The 22,931-nt window shown below is 36.3% G+C and overlaps 5 protein-coding genes across 5 annotated transcripts; all 5 read right to left on the bottom strand.

The window, feature by feature from the left end:
- Window positions 1-962: 962 nt before the first annotated feature.
- LOC108602828 (translation initiation factor IF-2) lies at window positions 963-2,785 on the bottom strand. The gene is made up of 3 exons (XM_017991066.1): window positions 2,653-2,785; window positions 2,076-2,564; window positions 963-1,381 (listed from the first exon to the last, which is right to left on the bottom strand). The coding sequence occupies exons 1-3, from the start codon at window positions 2,702-2,704 to the stop codon at window positions 1,131-1,133; spliced, it is 792 nt and encodes a 263-aa protein (XP_017846555.1). The 5' UTR covers window positions 2,705-2,785; the 3' UTR covers window positions 963-1,130.
- Window positions 2,786-4,219: 1,434 nt separating this feature from the next.
- On the bottom strand, window positions 4,220-7,343 carry LOC108602419. Its single transcript, XM_017990537.1, has 4 exons — window positions 7,097-7,343; window positions 6,937-7,022; window positions 5,170-5,296; window positions 4,220-5,108 (listed from the first exon to the last, which is right to left on the bottom strand). Exons 1-4 carry the CDS (start codon window positions 7,164-7,166, stop codon window positions 4,810-4,812), a joined length of 582 nt encoding a protein of 193 aa, XP_017846026.1. The 5' UTR covers window positions 7,167-7,343; the 3' UTR covers window positions 4,220-4,809.
- Window positions 7,344-10,968: 3,625 nt separating this feature from the next.
- On the bottom strand, window positions 10,969-12,114 carry LOC108606589 (mitogen-activated protein kinase kinase kinase 7). Its single transcript, XM_017996866.1, has 5 exons — window positions 12,040-12,114; window positions 11,674-11,982; window positions 11,427-11,612; window positions 11,246-11,372; window positions 10,969-11,192 (listed from the first exon to the last, which is right to left on the bottom strand). The coding sequence occupies exons 1-5, from the start codon at window positions 12,085-12,087 to the stop codon at window positions 10,969-10,971; spliced, it is 894 nt and encodes a 297-aa protein (XP_017852355.1). The 5' UTR covers window positions 12,088-12,114.
- An 86-nt stretch (window positions 12,115-12,200) lies between these two features.
- On the bottom strand, window positions 12,201-15,749 carry LOC108606520 (dual specificity protein kinase pyk3). The gene is made up of 13 exons (XM_017996736.1): window positions 15,702-15,749; window positions 15,327-15,644; window positions 15,095-15,271; window positions 14,893-15,043; window positions 14,691-14,842; window positions 14,326-14,637; window positions 14,097-14,273; window positions 13,565-13,718; window positions 13,299-13,513; window positions 12,920-13,246; window positions 12,689-12,862; window positions 12,482-12,632; window positions 12,201-12,426 (listed from the first exon to the last, which is right to left on the bottom strand). Exons 1-13 carry the CDS (start codon window positions 15,747-15,749, stop codon window positions 12,272-12,274), a joined length of 2,511 nt encoding a protein of 836 aa, XP_017852225.1. The 3' UTR covers window positions 12,201-12,271.
- Window positions 15,750-18,291: 2,542 nt separating this feature from the next.
- LOC108600776 lies at window positions 18,292-20,536 on the bottom strand. Its single transcript, XM_017988547.1, has 3 exons — window positions 20,437-20,536; window positions 20,038-20,099; window positions 18,292-18,805 (listed from the first exon to the last, which is right to left on the bottom strand). The coding sequence occupies exons 2-3, from the start codon at window positions 20,093-20,095 to the stop codon at window positions 18,429-18,431; spliced, it is 435 nt and encodes a 144-aa protein (XP_017844036.1). The 5' UTR covers window positions 20,096-20,099; window positions 20,437-20,536; the 3' UTR covers window positions 18,292-18,428.
- Between the last annotated feature and the right edge of the window lie 2,395 nt (window positions 20,537-22,931).

The raw sequence follows: 22,931 nt of genomic DNA, 5'->3' as shown, positions 1-22,931 counted from the left end.
AAACCCACTGTAAGCTTAAGCTTTGATTATCAAACAAACATATACATGTAAGTTTACAGTTAGCTGCAGCACCTTTGTATGCAAAATTTGCATAATATGTTATATATTTTGTTGGCGCATGATTAATATTACTCAATATTCACATCAGCAGATCACAGCGCAGTTTACTTCTAAGCAATTAACAGTTTTATTATTTAGTATTTACTGGAAATGTTAACACCTATTGTGTGACTTTTGCTGCTGACGACGCTGACATATCTAAGTATGTATGTGTAGCGAAATTTTTCCATGTGAGCGCATATAAAGGTTAATGGCACTCAATGTTAATGTAATGCAACAATTGAAGCGCCAAAAACACAAAAATTCAAATTTGCTGATAAGCAGACAGCTCAATGACACAGCATGTAAAATTTTCGATAAGCTCTTTTAATTTTATTTAAGTCAGCAGCTTTAGCAATTGATAAGGCAAAACAATTGTTTGCTTACATTGATTGGCGCTTGATTTAAACGACTTTAACGCTCACTTGACCCTGATGCGTTTTTCTACTCTACTCAACAGATCGTGCGTACTCTAGACATATATCAGTCATATTAAGCGCTTCGTGCCAAATGCTCAGTAGTAAACTTTACTAAGTTGTGTTCAACACTTAACTGACGCATCATATTAGGGGCTTTTTCACTCTTACGCCAAATGCAGCTAGCACGTAAAACAGTTAACAAAAAAAAGTAAGCGCATTGACAGCCTTATGGGCAGCTGAATACGGAAGTTTCGGCTGTCTGGCTACCAAAATAAATGCAGGAAGCTTTTACGACTGCAGAACAGTTAAGCAGCTGAGCTCAGGAACCAGTTTACAGCAATCAAACCAATTTGGCAAACTGCTGCTGTTCCTTGTTAATATAAATTTTAAAAAATATATATACGCTATCGAACTTTGATCAATGCTTATCGTCAGCTAGCTAGTTAAAAATGAAGTCACACTGTAGTAATTGATTTGATTTAAACGCCACTGGCGCGCTTATCAAACGTCAATACAACAATTAGTCAAAAATAGCTCAGATGCGCTCATGCTCAACGCATTACGCTTAAAACAAAAATAAAGCAAACACGCAATTATTACAAGTATGTTTTTTTAAATAAAATTGCTAACAGCTAAAGCTACAATGGCTATGCTTGGCCACAAGCGCTGACTGCTGCTGCTGCTGCTGCTGCTCCAAGTTCCAATCACTGAGGTGTACATGGGCTTGTTGCAGCCGCTCACGTCGCACAGATGACAGCCGACCACCTCCCAGCCGTTGAAGAGCGAACTGCAGGCGGCGGATTGATTGGCGCTCTCCATGCTGCCAATAGTGCAGCCGCGATTGGTAATCTCTGTGCCGTTTACTAGCAAAATTAAATAAATAGTATATAGAGTTTTATTAGTGCAAAGCTGCAGCAGCTATATATAAATTTTAACTTTAAATTAAGCCTAACTTTAAATTAAGCACCTATGGCTTAAACTTGTTCTGTAATAATTAGCAGAGCTGCCATTGTCAATCTCTAAAGTTTTTAGTCTGAAATTTTGCTTGCATACTTCAAAACATGCGCGTAGCTAGACTTTACTCAAGGGGGGGGCCACAAATTTTTTCACAATGCAAGTTACAAAAATAAACAAATAATTTATAGCATTTGTATGAGCTCTGCTGAGATCTTCTTCTTATTGCTATATATAACTAGCTAAAGTTGCCTCAATGGTAACAAAAAGTTTGTTAAAATGAAATAAAAAAGTCATAAAATTTCTAGAGATATATAAAAAAAAATTGGTGTAAGTTATTCAATTTCAATTTTCAATTTCAATTGAATTCAATTTAAATTTATGCGCAAATTTTAAAAATATATCCCATTAATAATCAAAGCTCGACTCCCTGGCTATGTCCATGATTCTTAATATTAAGTTAAGTCGAATATGAGTTGCTAAAGTTTATAAAAATTGCTCAGCTGCAAGTTCATTTTAAATTCTGTAGCCAATTGCTAGCTTAAGTTGCTATAGTCTAACTTAAAATAAAATAAAATATTAATAATAAATTCTTTTACTTACTTTTTAAGCTTGCTATGTAGCAAAAAGCTTTTGGCGTGCTTGTCGCTTGTCTGACGCGGCGCTTGCGTCGATCTTCATCCTCTTCTTCCTCATCCTCGTCTTCGTCCTCGCTTTCACTTTCAGCAGCAGATGCTGGCGCTGGTGCAGCTGCTGGCGCTGCAGCTGGAGCAGCCGCACCAGGTTTGGCTGCAGGTTTAGCTGGTGCTGCTGAATCATCTTCCTCGCTTTCATAATCGTCCGCATCGCTGCTAGCTGCAGGCGCTGGCTTAACTGGCTTAGAAGCTGGCGCTGATGTAGGCGTGGCTGCTGGCGCAGCTACAACTGGCGCTACAGTATTTGCATTTGTATTTGTGCTGGGCTGTTGTGCTGGTGCTGCTGGCGCTGCTGCTGGCTGTTGCTGCTGCTCCAATGTGCCGGCGGGTACGCTGCAAACTTCCTGCAGCGCCTGGGAATGCTCATCACAGTCGACGCATGTGTAGCAACGCAGCGCTGCGGATTGCATGTCAAGGGATTAGGCAGGCCCAACTTATCGCTTGGCTTAAACAATTAGCGCTTGATTTATGACATGACTGCTTACCTGAACTAACGCCCAACCCCCAAAATAATAACAACAACCACATGCAGTGCATTTCAAACTGTGAACGTGTCAAAGGTGCACGCAATTTTGTAGCTTGTGGTGGGAGCTGTTGGCTGCCGTTGCTACCAAAAATTTAAATTGAACTGTCAGCAGGCCAAATCGACGAGCTGCCACTTGCCTCTGATTTCTCTATTTTTATCTTAAAATAATTTGCTGCTATGCTATGTCGCTGCTGCTTGAACTTGGCGAACAAGCCGATAGCATCGCCCAAAAGTGTCTTCAAATTAAAAGCAAGCGACGCAGCATATACATGAGTAATGGAAATATTATCGCTGATTGGCAAAAAGAAAAGAAAAGCAAGCAGAGGAAGTGCCTCAAACTGTTAACCAAAATATGTGCGTTATTAACATGTTTATCATTTATAGGCCAGAAAGCTGAAACTATAAAAGACTTTGCGCTATAAAGTGAGCTCAATAGACAAACAAACTTCGATGTGCAAACTACAGTGCAAACTCGATATTGAAAGCTATTTTTTGAGCACTTAGGTTCAGCTCTCATTAAACTACAGTAAAAACTATTTTATAGACACTTTCATTCAGCTAAACTTTCAGCCAGTTGCTGCCAAAAATATTAAATTCTTAATTCTAAAATATTAAATTCTTCTTCTGGTAAATAAGCAAAAATTCAATGCAATTCTCATTTTGAATTTGTTACTTTGCGCAATTTTAAATATAATAACAACACTCATTGTTTCATTTTCAAAATGTATTTTTTATTTCATTTAAATATTGTTATATTTATTCATTTTTTTATTGTTGTTCTCATATTGCTTAAGTACTACACATATTGACATATTGATAGCGCCATTTGCTTTTGTTATTGCTGCACTTTCAACTTTTATTGTATATTCTTTATTTAATTTAACATTTAACAAAAGTGCACTTTTGTGTGGGCGTGGCATAAGCACTTAATTAAGCTCACTTTTGGTTGTTTAACTTTTATATTTGCATTTAATTGTATTGCTTTGCTTTTGCTAATTGCACATTTAATTAACATTTGTTGCTTTCTTCATTATTATTGTTGATTGTTTCTTTGCATATTTTATAAATCATATACAATTTGTAAACTCTTTTGTATATTTACTTGCTGACTTTTGTTGTTTAATAGTTTAAACTTTAAACACATTTAGTTTTGTATGCTCTTTGAATTAAAAATTAAAAATAAAGAGCATACTATATTTCAATTTTTTAACTACTTCATTTTATTGCATAACATTTTTTTTTAACAACTACCAAAGCACACATCGAACTGTTCTATCTAAAAATACAAAAACTATTAAGTTAGTTATACGATATGCTGCCATGAAATAACTATTGTTGCTAAAAATAAATTTTAAATTAAATAAATTAAATATTGTAGCTTAGTTAATTCATGGTTACATCGTAAAGTACGCTCGCTTTAGTTTAAATACATTTACTTTATAAAAATAAATTGTATGCAAAATAAATACGAAAATTTGTTTAATTAACAATAAAGCTAACGCATAAATTATTTTGAGCTGCATTGCTTATTTGCGAGCGTTTACTGTATATTAACTATTGTAAATAAAAAATATAATTAAAGGCATTTGGTGATTTATTATTTTCATATTTGCTTAAGGCAAACAATTAATTAGATTAACTTAATAAAGCCATTATTTAGTAAATACTAAACAACGAGACTTACTCGTTGCTTGCACTCGCTGCCTAATTAATTGCCATTAACTTTTGCTATAGACCAATTGCTAATTGGTTTAAGCCTTGCTAATTGAAATTCGCATATTTGCTTACACTCAAAGCGATTGCCACTGTGCATAACAGTAAATATGTGTATGTGTGTGTGTGTGTGTGTGTGTGTTTGCTGTAACTTATATCTAGAGCTTTGCTTTTTTTCCTCTTGTTGTTTTTAATGCTTTATTGGTGGCTTGGGTTAGGGTGTGTTGTTGCTGTTGCTGGTCGCGGAGGTTTCAGTATTCGCTTTAGTATTTTCATTTTTCTGTCGCTCAATGGCCACTCGAATATTTACAAAGTAAACAGTAAAACGTTAAACGTTAACGTGTAACTCAAACTAAATGCAAACAATGTTGCAGTCAGTGCTTGCAACATGCCACACAGCGCTTCAGCAGCGCAGCAGCAGCAGCAACAACAAACCCACAAATGAACTCAATGCTAGCTTAGCAGTTGCTGCGCTATTGCAGCGATCCTCCTTGCAAATGCCACAGAAGAATTCATCCTCCTCCGACTCCGGCTCAGCTGCCTCCTGGCCATAGCCCTTGCGTCGCTCTCGCTCACGCTGGCGCTGCCCCTGACGTTGTCCATCGTTGCTTATGTGCAGCTTGGTGCGCAAAATTTCGCACGCATCCGAATCGCCCGTGTCCAGCTGGCAGAAGCGTGCCGTGACCAATTTTCTGGAATCAGCTAACAAACAAAGCAGCACAACAATGTAGCTACTGAAAAATACTGGCTCGTCATTACTTACGATCTCTGGCTACGACCTTTTGGCAATTCATAAGCGGCACCTTGTTGGCCCCATTGTCAAAGTACGAGAACTTGTTCAAGTCGAATAGCCATGTGTCCAGTGACTTCATTTTGGCCAGCGTGCAGTTCTATATAAAAGTAGCAATTCCACGTATTAGTTAAGTTGTTGGCAAATATTGAACAAAACTTCAATACAATGGCTAATGATTGATCCACCCCCCACTTCAGTTGCTGCCCGCTTCATTACTTTTGTAATTGCAGCAATAACTGTAAGTTTATCTTATCAATGCAACAAGCAAGCAACGACATGCCTACAATATCGTCTATATAACGATAACAGGCAACGGCCTTGCCCACAGGTCAATACACGCCCAGTCAGCCCCACTCGAGCTGGCCCAGAAATGTGGCAGGCACTTGCTTAGTTATATATGTCTGTATATTTGTGCCCAGTTAAGTGGAATTCTTTTATCTGCTAATGCGCTTACTTTTGCTCATATATAAATTGTACTTTCTTTTAAGCATTTATAGCTTAGATTGCATTACATATTAGCAATCAATGTGACTAAATACAAAAGTATGCGCACTTTTAAGTTAGTGCAACGCTAGCGCTTAACTATTTATAAGCTTTCACTTAATTGAATATAGCTATAAATATCAATTGAAATGTAGTTAAAGTTGCAGTAGAATAGAAATTGAGTTCCAATTATATATGACAAAATTATTAACTTGACTAATTCTTGTATAATTTGCAACTAAGCTATAAATATTTAAAAAATGCATGCCTAGCTTTAAACAAATTATTGATATTAAAGTATAGCCTCAATTTTATTAATTTATCTGTCTAATTTATCTCAGCTAAGTCTTAAATTTTTAAGTTTTAATGTCTAGCTTTAAAAACAATATTAATATTAAAGTATAGTCTCAATTTTATAAATTTATGTTTTTATTTATTTGCATATTTAATGTGGACGCAAAAAGAAAATTATAATATTACAAGCAAGAATTAAGCAAATTATTTCAAATTAAATATTACTTAAGAATAAATATATAGACTGCAAAAATAAATTATAAATGACTAGAAGCTAAAAATCAGTATAATATATTAACTTTATTAACTTTCTTTTAGCTGTTTGCATTAATTGGACGCAACTGTAAATTAAATTTTCGTAGCATACTTTTGAGCGAACGCTTGCAATGCGTTGAACTTATAACAAAAGTTAAAGTCGTTATTGCTGCTTAAGCTTTTTTGATATAATAACTTTAATAAATTAATTATAAATAAAATGTAGCATTGCATAACTGCTGAACACTAGAATCTATTATAACTAAAAAATTTAATGAAATAACAATTCGAAAATAGATTTTGTTTAAGATTTGCTGTTTAGCATGTTTTATGTTGAATAAAAACAATAATTTCTGCACATATTATAATGTATAAATAAAATATATAATATTATAAATGCTATGGAGGTTTATTTTTGGAATTTTTTGCTAATAATAAATGCTAACACATTTCACTTAGGGACAACAACAGCGACGACGTAGCACATTTCCGTATCCGCTTCCGTTTGACTGCGATTGGACCGACGGCGTTTTAAGTATTTATGTGCTATGTGCTTTTAATTTGTGTCTGAGGTACTAACTGACTAACTGACTGACTGAAACACTGATTAAGGTCAACCCGTGCCTGATTAGTGTACCGCAAGTTCTTTGTGTGTGTTGCAAAAGGTTAAGTGGCAAGTAACTGGGACAGCTTAAAATTATTTACCTCGGGCACAATGCTGCCATTGGCGCTGAGATCAGCACAGCCGGGATTATCGCTGGAGTCGCAAACGAAGCATTGTATGGAGCTGCCTGTTGAAAATTGAAATTGCTTTTTAATGCACAAACCACAAGCACAACAACAACACACACACACACACACACACCTTTTGATATATAGCAGAGCAATTGCAGCAGCAATAAAATGAGTGAGCAGCGTTTCCAACTGTGGCACATTTTGTTAAATTGCAATTTCTACTATAAAATATATTAATTTGCTTATGCACAAATTTTTGTTTTATTAATTTTGTAGGCACTTTATTTATTTATTTGCTGTTTTGTATATTGAAAAGCTCGTGCGTGCTTGAAACGTTTGCAACCGACGCTGCCGCTGGCTAACTGTAAACTGAAAGTAGGAAATTGTGCTGCCACACACTAAAAAAAAAAAGGACGACAAGGACGACGTCATTGGCAACGACACGAGGCAACGAGACGAACAGTAACAAATAGCAAAACGAAAAAAACGAACGTAGGGTGCGGCGCTCTTCTTGCTGACATAGTCTTAGACTCACACACACACACACACATACAGTCGCTGCGTTACTGCGTAGGTTGAACGCTCGAGTGGCTATGACAGTGATAACCTCTTGGCTCCCACATGCCTTTAAGCAAAAAATTTTAAAAAAATGCTTATTTTCTATGTATATAAAATGTATTCAAATTATACACAATGCAGCTTCCAATGGACGCGCCTTTTGCACAAATGTAATTTAATTTAGTTCAAGTTCCGAGCACGCTACTCCTATGAAATTATATATGCATATAAAAAACAATTGCAGCAGTTGCTGATATGAAATATGAGCTGCAGCGCCTGGGGAGCTGCAACAATGCGCTGCAATTAGTGGCGCCCAGGAGCGCTCAGCAACATCCTCTTGCTCTTCCGCTGACCTCGGGCGTGGGCGCATATTTATGGCATTTTAAAATGCTTTCGAGCCAAGCATTTCAATTTATCATAAACAATGCGCTCTCTGATTGGTATAGGTCACGGCCCTGGCATCAAAACAGACATGCAAAAAAAAATAAAATAAATGCAAATAAGAAAACAAGCTGCATAAGTTAATACACTAACTTGCTTGTTAGTAAGTTGAATTATAGAAAGCATACAAAAGAGCGCGAACACTTTGCTGCTCATTTAGGTGCGATCGAGAGCGCGAGAGAGAGAGAGAGCACAGCGCTGCCAATTTAGCGTTTTTCTAGACAGATCTGTCAATATTTGAAGCGGCTTATCTGGAAAAAAACAAACAGCATCTGTCGTCTTTTTAGTTAATTTGTGTATAGTTTTTGAAGTATTTTTTTAAAGCTACTTTTTTGAAAAATACTTGGCAGCACTGATAGAGATTTACCCAATCAACGCTGCCCGATCTTAAGTGAGTGTATGAAACTGAAATTGAAATTCGACTGGCTGCCAAGTGTTTGGCTAATGGGTTCGCTTGTATGCAATGTGCAAAGAGCGTAGGCGTTTCTATATTAGCTGTACACTGAAAAAAAACAGCAGTACGTATAAATTAAGCATAAAGCAACTTAAGCAACTTAAACAAAATAAAGGTAGCCCAAGTGCAGATCCTGAGGAAAATTTCCGACGTTCCGTGGTATGTTCGCAACAGAGACATCGAAAAAAATGTAAAAGTGCCAATGATTGGAGACGTACTGCAAAATTTTGGCAACCAGATATGTGGAACGCCTCGGTGACCACTCAAATGCTCTAGCCAGGCAACTAAAAGCGCAACCAACGAGAAGACGCTTAAAAAGATGCCATCCAGTTGACCTCCCTAAAAGGGTCATCACTTAAATGTAAATAATTGTATGTATATTGTAGTAAAATGTATGATATTATATAGTTAGTATATGTATAGACTCATTTGATCATTTTGTTATTGTTTTCCTTATATATAACTAGATTAAGTTGCCCCAGCGGTAACAGCAAGCTTGTTGGAACTAAATAAAAATCAAAAGAATTAAAAATAAAGCAAATACAAGTGCGTATCTTGTATTAAATTGACTTACTTCAAATTCTTAAAAGAACTTAGCGTATTGTTTGTTGTTCTGCTGCTAATGAATAAGCTTAAGTAAGTACTAAAACATATACTACAGCTAATTAGCAACAAATATAGCATTTATTGCAAAACTATATATGCAAATGTTATATATTATTAGATTACACTTGGCATTAAATTTGAGCTGTAAAGTAGTTCATGCTTGATACGAATTAAAAGTTAAAGCTTTGTAACAAATTTGCGCTATTTATGCGTAATTTCTTACCGTGTACATAATTTTTATACAGCAGACAGCATAAAGCTGCAGCTTAGCTTAAATAAAATAGTTTTAAACACATTTAAATCTTTTGCTTTTAGGTAAAACTAAAACAAGCACGCAGCATGCCGTCGGTATTAATTTTAAGCGCCTCTACTAAATGCTGCATAGTTGGCCGCTGCGCTGGATTCTGAGCCCAGCAAGATGTAATTAATGTTTTAAGCAAATTAGCATAGCTCGATTGCTTGATATCCGACAAAATTGGACGCTCACCTAGGAATTTTATAAAATATAAATATAAGTCAAATGATATGCAGACTTAGACACGCACCCTCATGCGCTTTGAAGACAATGGCAAGTGGATTCTTGTTTTCCAGATGATAGTAAGGCTTCTTTCGGGACATTGACTCCCAGAGCACAATGCCAAAGCTGTAGACATCGCACTTTTCGCTATAGGTTAAGCTTTGCTGATTGTAAGCAACCTGATATGACAGGCATTAAATTTAATAACTATTAATACAAATTATGTATTACCTCTGGTGCCATATAGTTGGCTGTGCCTGTCATGGTTGTCATCAGCGTAGCCAGCTCTGTAACAGTGCCAAAGTCACAGATCTTCAAACTGCGATATGCATTGGTCAGCAACAAGTTTTGCGTCTTCAGATCTCGATGTATAACTTTGGGTTGCATGGCATGCAAATAGCTTAGTCCCTGCATAAGTTTAGTTTAAATAAAACAAACGCTTAAATGTTAAGTGATATACCTTGGCACACTGTTGCATCCAATTAAGCGTTTGGCGCTTGGAGTAACGTGGTCCTGGCCCCGATTCATGCAGAAACTTGTAGAGCGAACCATTTTCGGCATATTCCATTAGCAGCAGTGCGCGGCGTTCGACATCCAAACTAATGCCATATAACTTTATAATATTCTCATGCTGAGCGCAGGCTAAAAGTTTGACCTCCTTGTTGATTTGCTCATGCGCTTTATTATCGCATTGATGAAAGCGCTTGACTGCAATTATTTTGACTTCATTGTTGCTGCTCCAGCTAGCGCAATGCACAGTGCCAAAGCTGCCATAGCCAAGCACCTGTAAGCAATTATTCTTACAATATAAGTTACATTACAATATAAGTTTGTGCTACTTGTTTCAATGCAATGTCCTTAGGGTCAACTGTGCCGGCTTGTTGCATTTTCTAGCGTTTCAGCAAGACTAATTGCAATTCTTGGAAATCGAAGTTCTTGTCTACGTAAGATAAGACAACAAAAAGCTTTGTTGACTGCTATGTTATCAGTTAGCAATGGTCAGTTACAGAAACAACAGCGGAAATGCCGAAAATTATTATTTTCACAATCAATTAATTAACTAATGACTAAATGCATTCAAATATTTTGGCAATTAATTAAATTATATACGACTACTGCAGCTTATTGAAACGTATACGTGACGTATACTTGATGACGTGCGCGTCCCTGCTATTGATGTCATAATTGTTTTAGCTATGTTGGCTGCGTATTGTAATTTTCATTCGTTGCATGTTAAGGCAACATTCGTAGCTACGACAGCGCATAATTAAGTATGTTTACGCACGTTTCCGTTTCCGGTTGGCAAAGGTCAGCAGCGTTACGACTGCTTTCGATTTTTACAACTTGACACATTTTTTTTGATTATGCTGAAACTTTGATTCAGTCGTTAGTTAAATAAAACAGTAATATACATAAATAAAATATTTTAATGTTTTTCTTGCGGATAATACGCAATGTCAGCTGGTGGTAAATATTTGAGCTTAAGTATTAAATCTTGCGGACAAGATTGTGGATCAATGCTTAAAATAAATGCCAGGCCCTTCATGCTGGGACGTTTCGAAGGATCCTGTTGCCAACACAGCTTTATCAATTCTCTTATGTGGCCTGAGTTTTTATAAGGCTTGACTTCAGCTATATCCGGACGCTTCACTATAAATACATGGGGGTTAAAAATCATTTCATAATTTTTATATATTACTTACGTTCATTATTAACTAAATTTATGATGGTAAGAGCATTAAGATCTTTAAATGGCTGCTTTCTAGACATTACTTCCCATAGCACTATACCAAAGCTATAAACATCGCACTTTTCATCGTAACTAGTTGTCTAGTCAAAAAAATGTTATATAAAAATTTAATAAAAGCAAACGCTGCTACTTACAGACGCGAGTTCTGGTGCTTGATATGCTATAGTGCCAACTTCACGGGTATTATTCGTGGCTACTGCCCTAACCAAACCAAAATCACAAATCTTTAATGTAAGACATTGATTGGTGAGCACCATATTCTTAGTCTTAACATCGCGATGCATAATTTTTGGTTCTCTGCCATGCAAATATGCCAAGCCCTTTAAATAAACAACTTTATTTTCAAGTGCCACAATAAAAAAATGAATTTTCATACAATACCTTGGCCAACTGTAGCATCCAGTTAAGTAAACCATCATATGCAACGCTACGTTGGCTGTTATGTAAATAATCATATAACGAACCATTCTCAGCATATTCCATTATTAAAAGAGTTTTTTGAGCCTGCGCGTCAAGGCTAACGCCGTATAATCTTATAATATTTTCATGGCAAACAGTCGATAGGTGTTTTACTTCCTTATCTACTTTCTGCTTTGTTTTCTCATCATGATAATCAATAGATTTAACAGCTACAATGCGTTGTCCCCAAATCGCTTTAAAGACATCACCAAATGAACCGTAACCTATTTTCTGTATAGTTCAGTTATTAGTCAATATATTGCTGCTGTTTAGCTGCATTTAAATTACTTTTTCTATAGTTATATTCTTTTTGTGCACATTGTCTACAAAATCCATTATTAATGTATGTTATTCTTTGACTACTGGCAGCAAACTGATTCATTCTTTTACTAACTGATACAGCAACAGCTCCAAGTGATTAAAAAAGCTTTAGCTTAACAGTCTGTTAATTAACATTTAATGTTCAACGATCAATTGATAAGCGTACAGTACATACATTAAAATATACATATAAATTTGTTTAGTGATACCATTTTCTTAGCACATTAAGGTAATCTTTAACTTTCGTAATTTCTTGTCGACAATTTGGATCTTTCGTCCAACATTGATTTATGATATGCTTAATGTGACTTCTAATTCTGTATTGCTTAATATCATCTAGCGACGGACGTACATCTAAAATTTGTTAAAAAACAATTAAGTATATAAATTAAATTTGTTTCGCACGCACCTTCAATTGCGGCCTTGTACATAATGCTTAAAGCGCTCTGATCAGCCAAATCATAAAAGGGTTTCTTATGCGACATTAGCTCCCAAAACACAATTCCAAAGCTATACACATCACATTTTTGTGTAAAAGTTTTGTGCTTAGCAAGTGCTAACTGTAAATAAATAGTATTAAGTATACGCTTAGTTTAACGATCAGCAGTATACAAACTTCCGGTGCTATATAGCTGGCTGTATCTATAGTTACTGCAAATCTTGTCATATCCGTAAGGCTGCCACAATCAGAAATTTTCAAAGTACGATATGAGTTGCTAAGTAGCAAATTTTGAGTTTTTAAATTACAATGTAATATTATGGGCTGCAAGTTGTGTAAATAATCCAGTCCCTATATAAAAGAAGCATAAGAATTAGCAGCTGTGCACATTTTTTTTTGCAGTATTACCGTTGCGCACTGGCAAATCCAATCAAGTGCTGTTTTATATGAGTATTCCCGTTGTTCCTCGTGTATATATTTATATAATGAACCATTTTCAGCATATTCCATTAGCAAAACTGTCGCTGCTGTTGCATCAATTGTTGTGCCATATAATTTTAATATATGCTCACAGCTAACAGCTTCCAATTGTTTAAGCTCCAGATTAATGTTAGCATTAAATTTTTCAGGCGGCTGCTCATTTTTATGAAATTGCTTTACTGCAATTGTCATTTCGCCCATATCCGTTTTCCACTTGGCTTTATAAACATTACCAAAGTTACCGCTGCCAATTAGCTGCAAGTTGTTTAATTATGATATAATGAATTAAAGGAATATAGTTACTTACATCCGTTGCTGCATATTTGACTCTATTAAAATCCATATTGTACATTAATTTTAGTTGTTCGTTGTCCACATTATGCGGATAAAGATCGAGCGCTAGTTTAAGCACAGACGCTGTCGGTCGTAACTCTGGCTGCTTATGCCAACAAAAGCCAAGTAAGCCTCTCATATAATCCGTATCCGTTTCGATTTTTACATCATCCAATAGTGGACGCGCATCTGTAATACAGCTAGTTAACTATTGCTAGGCTTAGGTTCAAACTTATTTACCATCAATAACAACATTGTATATTATAGAAATAGAATTTGAATTGGGCAAGTGATAAAACGGTTTTCTTCTTGTCAGTACCTCCCAGAGTACAATTCCAAAACTATAAATATCACACTTTTCAGTATAGTTATTGTTTTGCTTTAAGTATGCCACCTGAGAATGCATAAAAATTTGATAAGTGTTTGCACATATAATTATTGCCTTCTCCGAAAAGAGTAGCGAAGTAGAAAATCAGAATCGGCAGTAGAATTCCGAGCACTCAAGCCGTAGAGGAAGTGATTGTGTGGGCTAAGAATAGGAAGAGGAAGCTGGATTCAATGGAAAAGAATAATGATGGAAGTAGAAATTCCGAGTCGGCAGGAGAATTTCCATTCCGACTACTTAAGTCTTAGAGGAAGTGGGATTGTGTGGGAAAAGAATAGGAAAAGGATTCATAAAAGAAGAATTTCTTGATATAGACGCAATAATGAAGCAAGTTAATTGATTTGCGAAAAATTCGATTTTTAGATATTTTATCTTTCATGTACCAACCTCTGGCGCCATATAATAAGCTGTGCCAACCTCAGCCGTCATTCTTGTTGCCATTTCTGTCACCGTGCCGAAATCACAAATTTTCAAAGTTCGATACTTATTGGTGAGCAACAGATTGTGGGTTTTCAGATCGCGATGTATAACTTTGGGCGTCTGTGCGTGCAGATACTCAAGACCCTAAGGTTATAAGTTAATAAAAAAAAAAACTATACAGCGACATAGAACTTACCGTAGCACACTGGTACATCCAATTGAGAGCAGTTTTGGTAGAGCAAGTAAGCTCACTTTTATGCAAATAATCGTGGAGCGAACCATTCTCAGCGTATTCCATCAAAAGCAACGTGCCAGATTTATTGTCAATTGATGTGCCATATAATTTGACAATATTATCGTGATTAACAAATGATAAAAGCTTCACTTCTTTATGAATCTTCTCCGCTGCGGCAATATCGTGAAAACGTTTCACAGCGATAAGCATTTGTCCATTGCTGGTTTGCCAATTGGCCTTAAGCACTGTGCCAAAGCTGCCGCTACCAAGTAGCTACAAAAAGCAGTTAAAATAGTTATAACAATATAATATGCAAGCTACTTTACTATTTGCTGCTGTAGCTCAAACGAGCCTGCGCCAATGCTTAGCACTAGATCCTGCATCGATGGACGTCGCTGCGGCTGCTTATCCCAACAATTTTCTATTAACATTTTTAAATATTTCGAGCTGCTGACATCGGCTAAACAAGGACGTTCATCTGCAAGCAAATTAAATAATAATAAATTGGCAAAAGCTAGAGCTACTTACTTTCCACAGCTGCTTTATACTTTATAGCAAGCGAGTTGCGATTATTCAGATGATAATAGGGCTGCTTGCGTGCCAATACTTCCCAGAGTGCTATGCCAAAGCTATAGACATCAGACTTTTCAGTGTAGCTGCTATTTTCAAGTATTGCTAGCTAAGTTGAAGTTATAGTTAGTTAGTTGTTAAGTTGGTTGGCAGTACTTACCTCCGGTGCCATATAACTGGATACTATAACAGCTGCAGTCATATGCGTTGCCTGCTCAGTAATCTGACTATAGTCGCTCAGCTTGAGCGTGCGATATCCATTGCTTAGCAGCATATTTTGTGGCTTTAGATCGCCATGTATAATTTGTGGCTGCAGTGCATGCAAATGTGCCAAACCCTGCATACAAAACACATTACTTGTAAGCACAAAAGTAAGTTGCTTAGCTGCCTACCTTTGCACATTGATACATCCAATGCAGCGCCAACTCTTGATTATAGTCACGCTTATCAGCATATATATAATTATAAAGTGAACCATTCTCAGCGTATTCCATCAATAGCAAAGTGCGTTGTTCATTATCTATGTTTAGACCATATATTGCTATAATATGCTCATGTTTTACTTGCTGCATTAATTTCACTGCACTGCTAAGACTTGCAATGTTTTCTTCGGCTATATGATTAAATCGCTTAACTGCAATCGTTTGCTCAGCATTATCATTTAGCCAGCTTGCCTTGTATACTGTGCCAAAGTTACCACTGCCAAGAGGCTTAAGAAAATATATATGTTAATCAATTTACGTATACTATAAACTTTATCTTGTAACCTCGTTATCCTTAAGTTGCACACAGTTGTTGAATTCAAGCGCCGTCATGATCAACTGTAGTCCATGCATTGAATGTAATGCGAAAGAATCGCAGTCATTATAGAATATTTCGCACTAAGAGATAACATTTGCTGATAGTGTGATAATAAATATTGCCAGCAAGAGTATTAGTCGATATAAATAGTGAGAGCACGATAATCAATCATAGTATCCCCCTTATCGAAATACAGAGTACGCTCATGCATGTAAATAAAACAGATCACACGCGACTAGCGATGTACACGTGACTGTTTGAGCTTCGTGTCACGCGGACTAAAATCGGAAACGAGTACGTGTCGAATCAATAATCCCCAAAGGCTTAGTTTGAAAAGTTGATATAATTTTATAAGTTGTAGCTTATCAAATTTAAGGAAAACAAAAACTTAATTGTTTAATACTTTTAAATTTAATTTGATATATTTTTGTAATCATTTTCTTTTACCTTCGACAGTTTATAGTTGACATTAAATAAAAAGAAACTACTTGAACTCAATTCACAGCAAGTCGCAAATTGAAACCTAGATAATTATGATTGGAACTTGTAAAATTAAAAACTTTGTTGTCGCCTTACATTATTTGCTTGCATACTTTTTGGCGTCAGTGTCATATGCGTGCAGCATTCATTTCAAATCAAGCTAAAGTATGGAAATGCTGAGTGCAAGCAATAAAACAGAATCATTACCACTGGCAAACTTTGTACACTTTGAGCTACACTCCAAAGGACTTGTGTGTATGTGTGTGTGCAAAAGAGAAACAAATGTACGCACCACAAGAACAACATTTGGCGCTGATGCGCATTGAATTCAAAATCAATGTTTTTTTTATTTGATATTGGCGCCAAAATGTCCAGCAAAATAAAAGCACAACTGTCTGTCTGTCTCTCTGTCTGCCTCTCTGTCTTTCCCGCTGACTGACTGACTCACATGGGAGCAGGAAACTGCGGATGCTGTTGCTGAGCGCCAGGCGCCAGGCAGTCGACAAACGCACCCTAATCTCCGCAACACGCGCCCTCATAGACAAAAGACAGTTGAAAATTATTTCAACTGGCGACGACAGTAGTAAAAGAAAACAAGACTCAACCACATGGCAGCTCGAATGCGTGCAGAGCATTAAAGCTGTCCTTGTCATCAGGCTACCCGCAACAGCAGCAGCAACAACAGCAACAACAACAAATTTATGCTATTAGTTTATATTTTATTTGAACTATTTTCGTTCGCTCTGTGGCAGCAAACAATTCTGCAGACATTGTGGCAGCAACGCACTGGGGGCCACCAGTAGACGACGCAGCTATGTAGACGTGTCCTTGCTCGATTTGTGCGCAGAGTTTATCCTTTATGCAAACAGCTGTGCGTCAAATCATAAATTTGCAATTGTAGGCAACGCATAAATAAATTGATTTTTGCAGAGATAGCAAAGGCCAGGCCACATTAATATTATTTATATTTTAGTATATATATTTTGTAAAAAATCAAAGCAACATAAGAAAAGCTTTGCATAAAATAATAAAAAGTAATTGTTTACATATATAAATTATATAAATTTTGAGAGCTGTAACTTTTTGTTAATATGCTTACAAAGTAATTGAGCAATCTTAGGCTTAATTTAATTAATATACTTATGATTACTTAAAGTAAGAAAATAACACCTGCATTATATGCAACTGCTAACAAATTATACCAACAGCTTAATTAAATATATCTTAATTATATTAGCATTACTTACTATTATTACACTGACAGCTTGTCAACACGTGTCTAAGCGCCAACAGTTCAAGCACAACTGACCTACCATGCGGCCTCACTTGCTGCTTTACCTGCCCAGCCTCACACACATTGATCAAAGTGCAAGAACAGAAGAGCAAGAGAGGGAGAGCGCGCGCGCTAGTCACTCAGAGAACGCGAGGCTGGGGCCTCAGTTGCTGGCTTAGCTGCTAGCCTCACACACACATTGATCACAGTTCCAGCGCACACAAAAGCGAGAGGGAACGAGAGAGGGCGCGCTAGTCACTCAGAGAGCGTGAGCAACAGTAATGGTGCTGCTGCAATTGAGCGCAAACGTCGCTGCTTTGTTGCTGAGAGACTGACTCAATGTGCAGTAATGGCTTGCGTTATGCTAGCGCCGGCAGCGCTGCTCGCGTCGATCGCTTGCGCTGCAGCAGCTGAACGTTAGCGTCGCTGCTTTGTTATTCAGAGAGCGGCTCCATGTGCAGCGAGATAATTTAGAACAAAAGAAGTGCTTGACTTTTCTTGAGAGCTATAACTATAACCAATGCTACGAATAGAGGTTCGTTTATTTCATTAATCTTCATTAATCAAATGTTAATGAAAATGCATTTTAATTTATTAGCTTTTAAATTAATATTTGACTCACTGTTGAAATTTTTTTAATGCCAAGAAACCGACAAAGATGATGATGGAGATCAGCCGGATCAGCTTATGGCAACAATTGCACAAATTGTTTAAAAAGCGCATATGGAACATAAATTTTAGATAATATAAAATAAATTGCATTTAAAAAATTTTTAATTTTTATATATTTAATTTTATAGTGATTTTATTTTGCGTTTTTATTATAAAAATACATACAACCACTACTTAAGCGCATAGCAGTTGACATAAAATTATGCTTAGCATAGTATGTGTGTGTGTGTGTGTATATGTGCGTGTGTGTGAAATGAAATTCGTTGCTTCAAGATCTCAGCATATTGGAAAGAGCAACGCAAAGTGCAAATGTTGTTGCCCACAGTGTGTTGGAATTGATGAGATTGGCGCCATTGCAGGAATCATCGCTGCAGGTGCAAATGGTTTGCTTGTAGCCCTCGTTGTCGGCAGTGAAGCAGGCGTTGTGAGTCTTCTCCTTGATCCAGCCACAGCTGCGCTCAATGCGATGCTCCTTCTGCACATTCAGCTCGATGACGGTTTTGCGGCAAAAGACTTCGCTATTGCCTTTGGGGGCGCATTCACGCAAATATTGCTTATCGCGCTGGGCACGTGGCGTGTTGACCAGGAGGCTGCCACAGTCCGGATTCTCGTGCGAATTGCACTGATGACAGCGTATGGCATCGACTGCATAAATTATAGATCAAATATAGTAGGCGATTAATCAATGACAAGGAAGAATGCCACGCGCGTTGCCCTTTTCAAAGGCTCCAAGACATTTTGACAGCAAATTATTTTATTAGCCCAACAGCAGAACTGACGGCCGAACAGACTGCACTAAGTAAGTGAAAGCTAAATAATTGCATGTCAACTGCCTTTGCATAGACTTTGAGTTGAAATTTGTAGCTGCAGTTGCGAGTGCTGACACGCAAAGGCAGGCAAAGTGGCTTTGCCTACGGTCTGGACACTTGCTGGCTGCCCTAAAATTTACTTAGGTATCTCAAGCGTACAGGCTCAAAAACAAAATGCAAAATACATGGCAGCTTGGCTGACAGGCAATGCTAAATGTTGAGCATTTAGCTAACAACAGGGCGTATGTGTAATATTATGCAGTACGTATACTGCATATAGCATTTAAACTTAAGTAAATGCTTGACTTGAACTGCTTGTAGTTTTAAATTTGCACGCTGCGTATGCTTAATATTTTTTTATTATTATAGCGTATCTTTTAGCTTATATTTGCTACAATGTTGGCAAGTTTTCTTTTGTTTCCTGCCTGCACAAAAGAAAACTCGCAGTGCCCGCTGGCAATTAAGTCAACGCCAATAAAAAAAACCAAATGCCATAAAGGAATGTAACTCAAGTTTGCAACTTGACATTTGAAATTGAGTTTCAGAAATTTGCATTTTACATTTTTCATTTCAACGTACGAAAACGAACTTGAACTTGCAGCGCAGTTGCCAACTGTACGCTAATGATAAAGCCAATTACAAAAGGCAAACAGTAACAGCAGTAACTATATAATAAAGTAAAGTAATAAAGTAAAGCGCAACTGATTAACACTAAATGGCTTCATTGAGCAAGGAATTTGTATAAAAGTCGTGTGGGCTGAACTCTAAGTGACTGTTAAGCCAGTCAAATGCAGGAAGTTGAGCTCATGGGAGTTTTATATGCTCACACTCTATTTAATTTAATTGACTTGCTGCTTGGCTGCCAATAAAATCAGCAGTTAATAAAAAAAACATAGTTAATTATGCTTTCCACACGAGCGCGCAGCTTTACTTTATTTTGTAACTAATTTTCAGTTAATTTGTTGTCTCACACTCGTACCAGTTACCACTTAATTATCAAGCAGACATGCTCAAAATAGTTTTGTTTGTTTATAAGTATAATTAAATCTTTAAAATTTGTCTATTTACCTGATAAGACATTCGCTAGAGCAGCGATTAACACAACATAGGCGAGCATCGTTGACATTTTGCTATTGAAGACAAGTTTATTTTATTATAGTATTTTTATATAAATAAATTTGTTTAGCTGATTTGCGGTTTCAGTTTAAGTAATATAATACACAGTCATAGCTTTTAGTTAGCTTAAGTAATGTGATAAGTAGTTGTCTATACTCAAATTTTGTTTGTCTTTTGTTGTTATCACTTTTTGTCTTATTACTGTATCACTACAATTCATTTTTAATTTGTTTATTTAATTATAATTGTGCCCAAAAAATTCCATTTTATTTTTAAAGCACTGCACACTTTTTTCTTATCACTTAATTGCTAAATTTGTGCTCTTTTAATTGTCATATTTAAAGAACTCACACAATTATTTAATATTATTTAAATAGCCACGAACACGATCTGCACGCAAATAGCAACTTGGAGCTGTTGGCAACTTGACGAGCGCAGCGTTCAGATGAATCTGAAAACATGAATAACAATTTTCTTGTTTATTTTTTAAAGTTTGATTTGGAATAATGCGAGCGCAAGCTAAGAAGAAACGTAAAGCGAGAGAGTAGAGAGAGAGAGCGCGCACTTACAACGAAAACGCGTGAGAGCGTGTTAATTGAGAGCGAGAGAGCGACATTGAGCAGCATTAAGCACAACAAGGTGTAGGCCGAACAGCAGTAATGAGGAATAAAAAAAACTTCCGTTACTTGATCAACACAACAGGGTCGTACTTTTGAGCGCGTGTGTGTGTGTGAAAGAGAAAGAGCGGATAACAAACTACATGAAACTGCATTGATAAGCATAAAATATTTGCCAAATGTTTGCTTTAGGTGAAAAGAGAATGAAGAATTGTCCGTTAGCTTTAGGTGCAGGAAGAGAGAATGAAGAATTGTACGTTTGCTTTGGGTAAAGAGCGAATGAAGCGTGGAGTGGAGTTTTGTTTTTTTCTTTTGTGTTTACACAAATTTTTATGATGTTTTTATTGTCTGGGCGCTGCTGCTGCTGCTCTGCTTCTTTATTACTGCTGCTGCTGCTGCGGTCAGCTGTCAATTGTCGCTGTGTGTGTAATTTGTAAACGATTTGGGTTCCGGTAATGCTGCCTTATCAGTAGTGCACGCATTTGGTTGAAACTGGTATACGGCTACCAAAACTGAGTTATTTTTGGTTTCAGGCAGCTCTACACGCAAAGCTTAAGCCAAAGCACAGTTACATTTACAGTTACAGCTCTTCCATGCAGCTCTAGCTGATGAAATCTATGCGCTTATCAGCTTATCAAAGCAATTCACATTTAGTTTTTGACAAAATATTTCAACTAATCAGCGCTTTGTGAGCTGTGTTTGATTTTTTTATTAAAAATATTATGTTGCATCTGATCATAAGCTGGTAATTATTATTAATGTACAATATCCAACAATATTATTGAAAGGAATATTAGTTCAATATTATCTTAAAGATTTATAAATATTCTTAAATAGTTCAACAAATATTAGTTCAACATTATCTTAAAGCTTTATAAATATTTTTAAATAGTTTAACAAATATTAGCCTTACAAATATTTTTAAATAGTTCAATTTAATTTTAAAGCTTTATAAATATTTTTAAATATTTTAATAAAGAGTAAGCACACTATTTTTATTTTATTTTTTTAATTTTAGAGTGTATTGCAACTGCGCCCTTTAAAAATAAAATGTCTGTTTATTGTATAAGAATTTCTGCAGCTCAAATTGTAATTTTAACGCTGCATTTACAAAAATTGAATTTGGTACGTTTAAAAATGCAAATGTTAAAAACAGTTGCCAATTGAAACTAGTTTAAAGCGGTTCGATAAATAAACTTCAAACTGACGTGACATAAATAATAAAATAATAATTAAATGTACTTCTTTTACATAACTACCTTGCCATTAATTGTTACTTCTAAACGAGTATTTCTTTACCTTTGTAATTGAATAACATGTACTAATTGTTTATATTAAATTTGCTTTTGCTGCGAAACGCTGTTGTGCCAGTCTATTGGTTTAATGAAATAAATTTGAAATAAATAAATTTATGGCATTGTCAGCAGTTGTTGGCGGTGCGGCTGATCTTTCAGATTTGCCAGACATATATGGTATATCGCTGACTATATTATGAATATGAATGTGTGATCAGTTGCGTGTTAGCTTAATGTAGTGCAAACAAATTAAAGTTTGTTGAAACCGGTTTGCTTTGATTTGATTTAGTCGCATAGTCAGCTTAGCTTAGCTTTCATCCCCTCTGCGCTGCCCATGACGCAACGCTTTGAAGATTAATTGCAATAACTAAGTCGGCGCCGCGACATTACTTTGAATTAATAAGCCACAAACAAATTTAATGGGCCAAACAACAACACAAGTTCATTGAGCTGCCTGAAAGCTTAAAATAAGACAAAAACCCTACAAAGCTCTTAGCTAAGCTTAGAACACAACAATTAAATAAAGCTGCGCTGAAAGCTTGTGGCAGCTTTTATGCCGGTCAATGCGGCGTATGCTTAATGCGCTCAAATTGAAACAATTTGTTTGTAACAGCACTCTGATTAGCAGTACTTTAACCCTAGAGTTAGTGTAGCTATTTATAAAATACATAATTGAGCATAAATGAAAGTGGTAATGACATCAATTGTCTCAAGCTGAGAGGCAAAAAGGGCAAAGCACTGTGTTCCCTGCTTTGATTGAATTTGTGTTGTTTATTTTTCGGGGCAGGGCTTCAATTTCATTTTGCTGATTGAGGCACAAAAGCAAAACTCACAACAATCGCAAAAATTTCAAAGAAATGCACGAAACTTAACTCAATTGAACAGAGCGCGACTTGAGCGAGTTGATGATGATGATAAGCAACAAAGGAAACTC

The sequence above is a fragment of the Drosophila busckii genome, chromosome 2L (genome assembly GCF_011750605.1).
Source record: "Drosophila busckii strain San Diego stock center, stock number 13000-0081.31 chromosome 2L, ASM1175060v1, whole genome shotgun sequence".
NCBI lineage: Eukaryota > Metazoa > Arthropoda > Insecta > Diptera > Drosophilidae > Drosophila > Drosophila busckii.
Note: the sequence above shows the minus strand (reverse complement) of the source record. Positions and strands in the feature narration are given on the sequence as shown.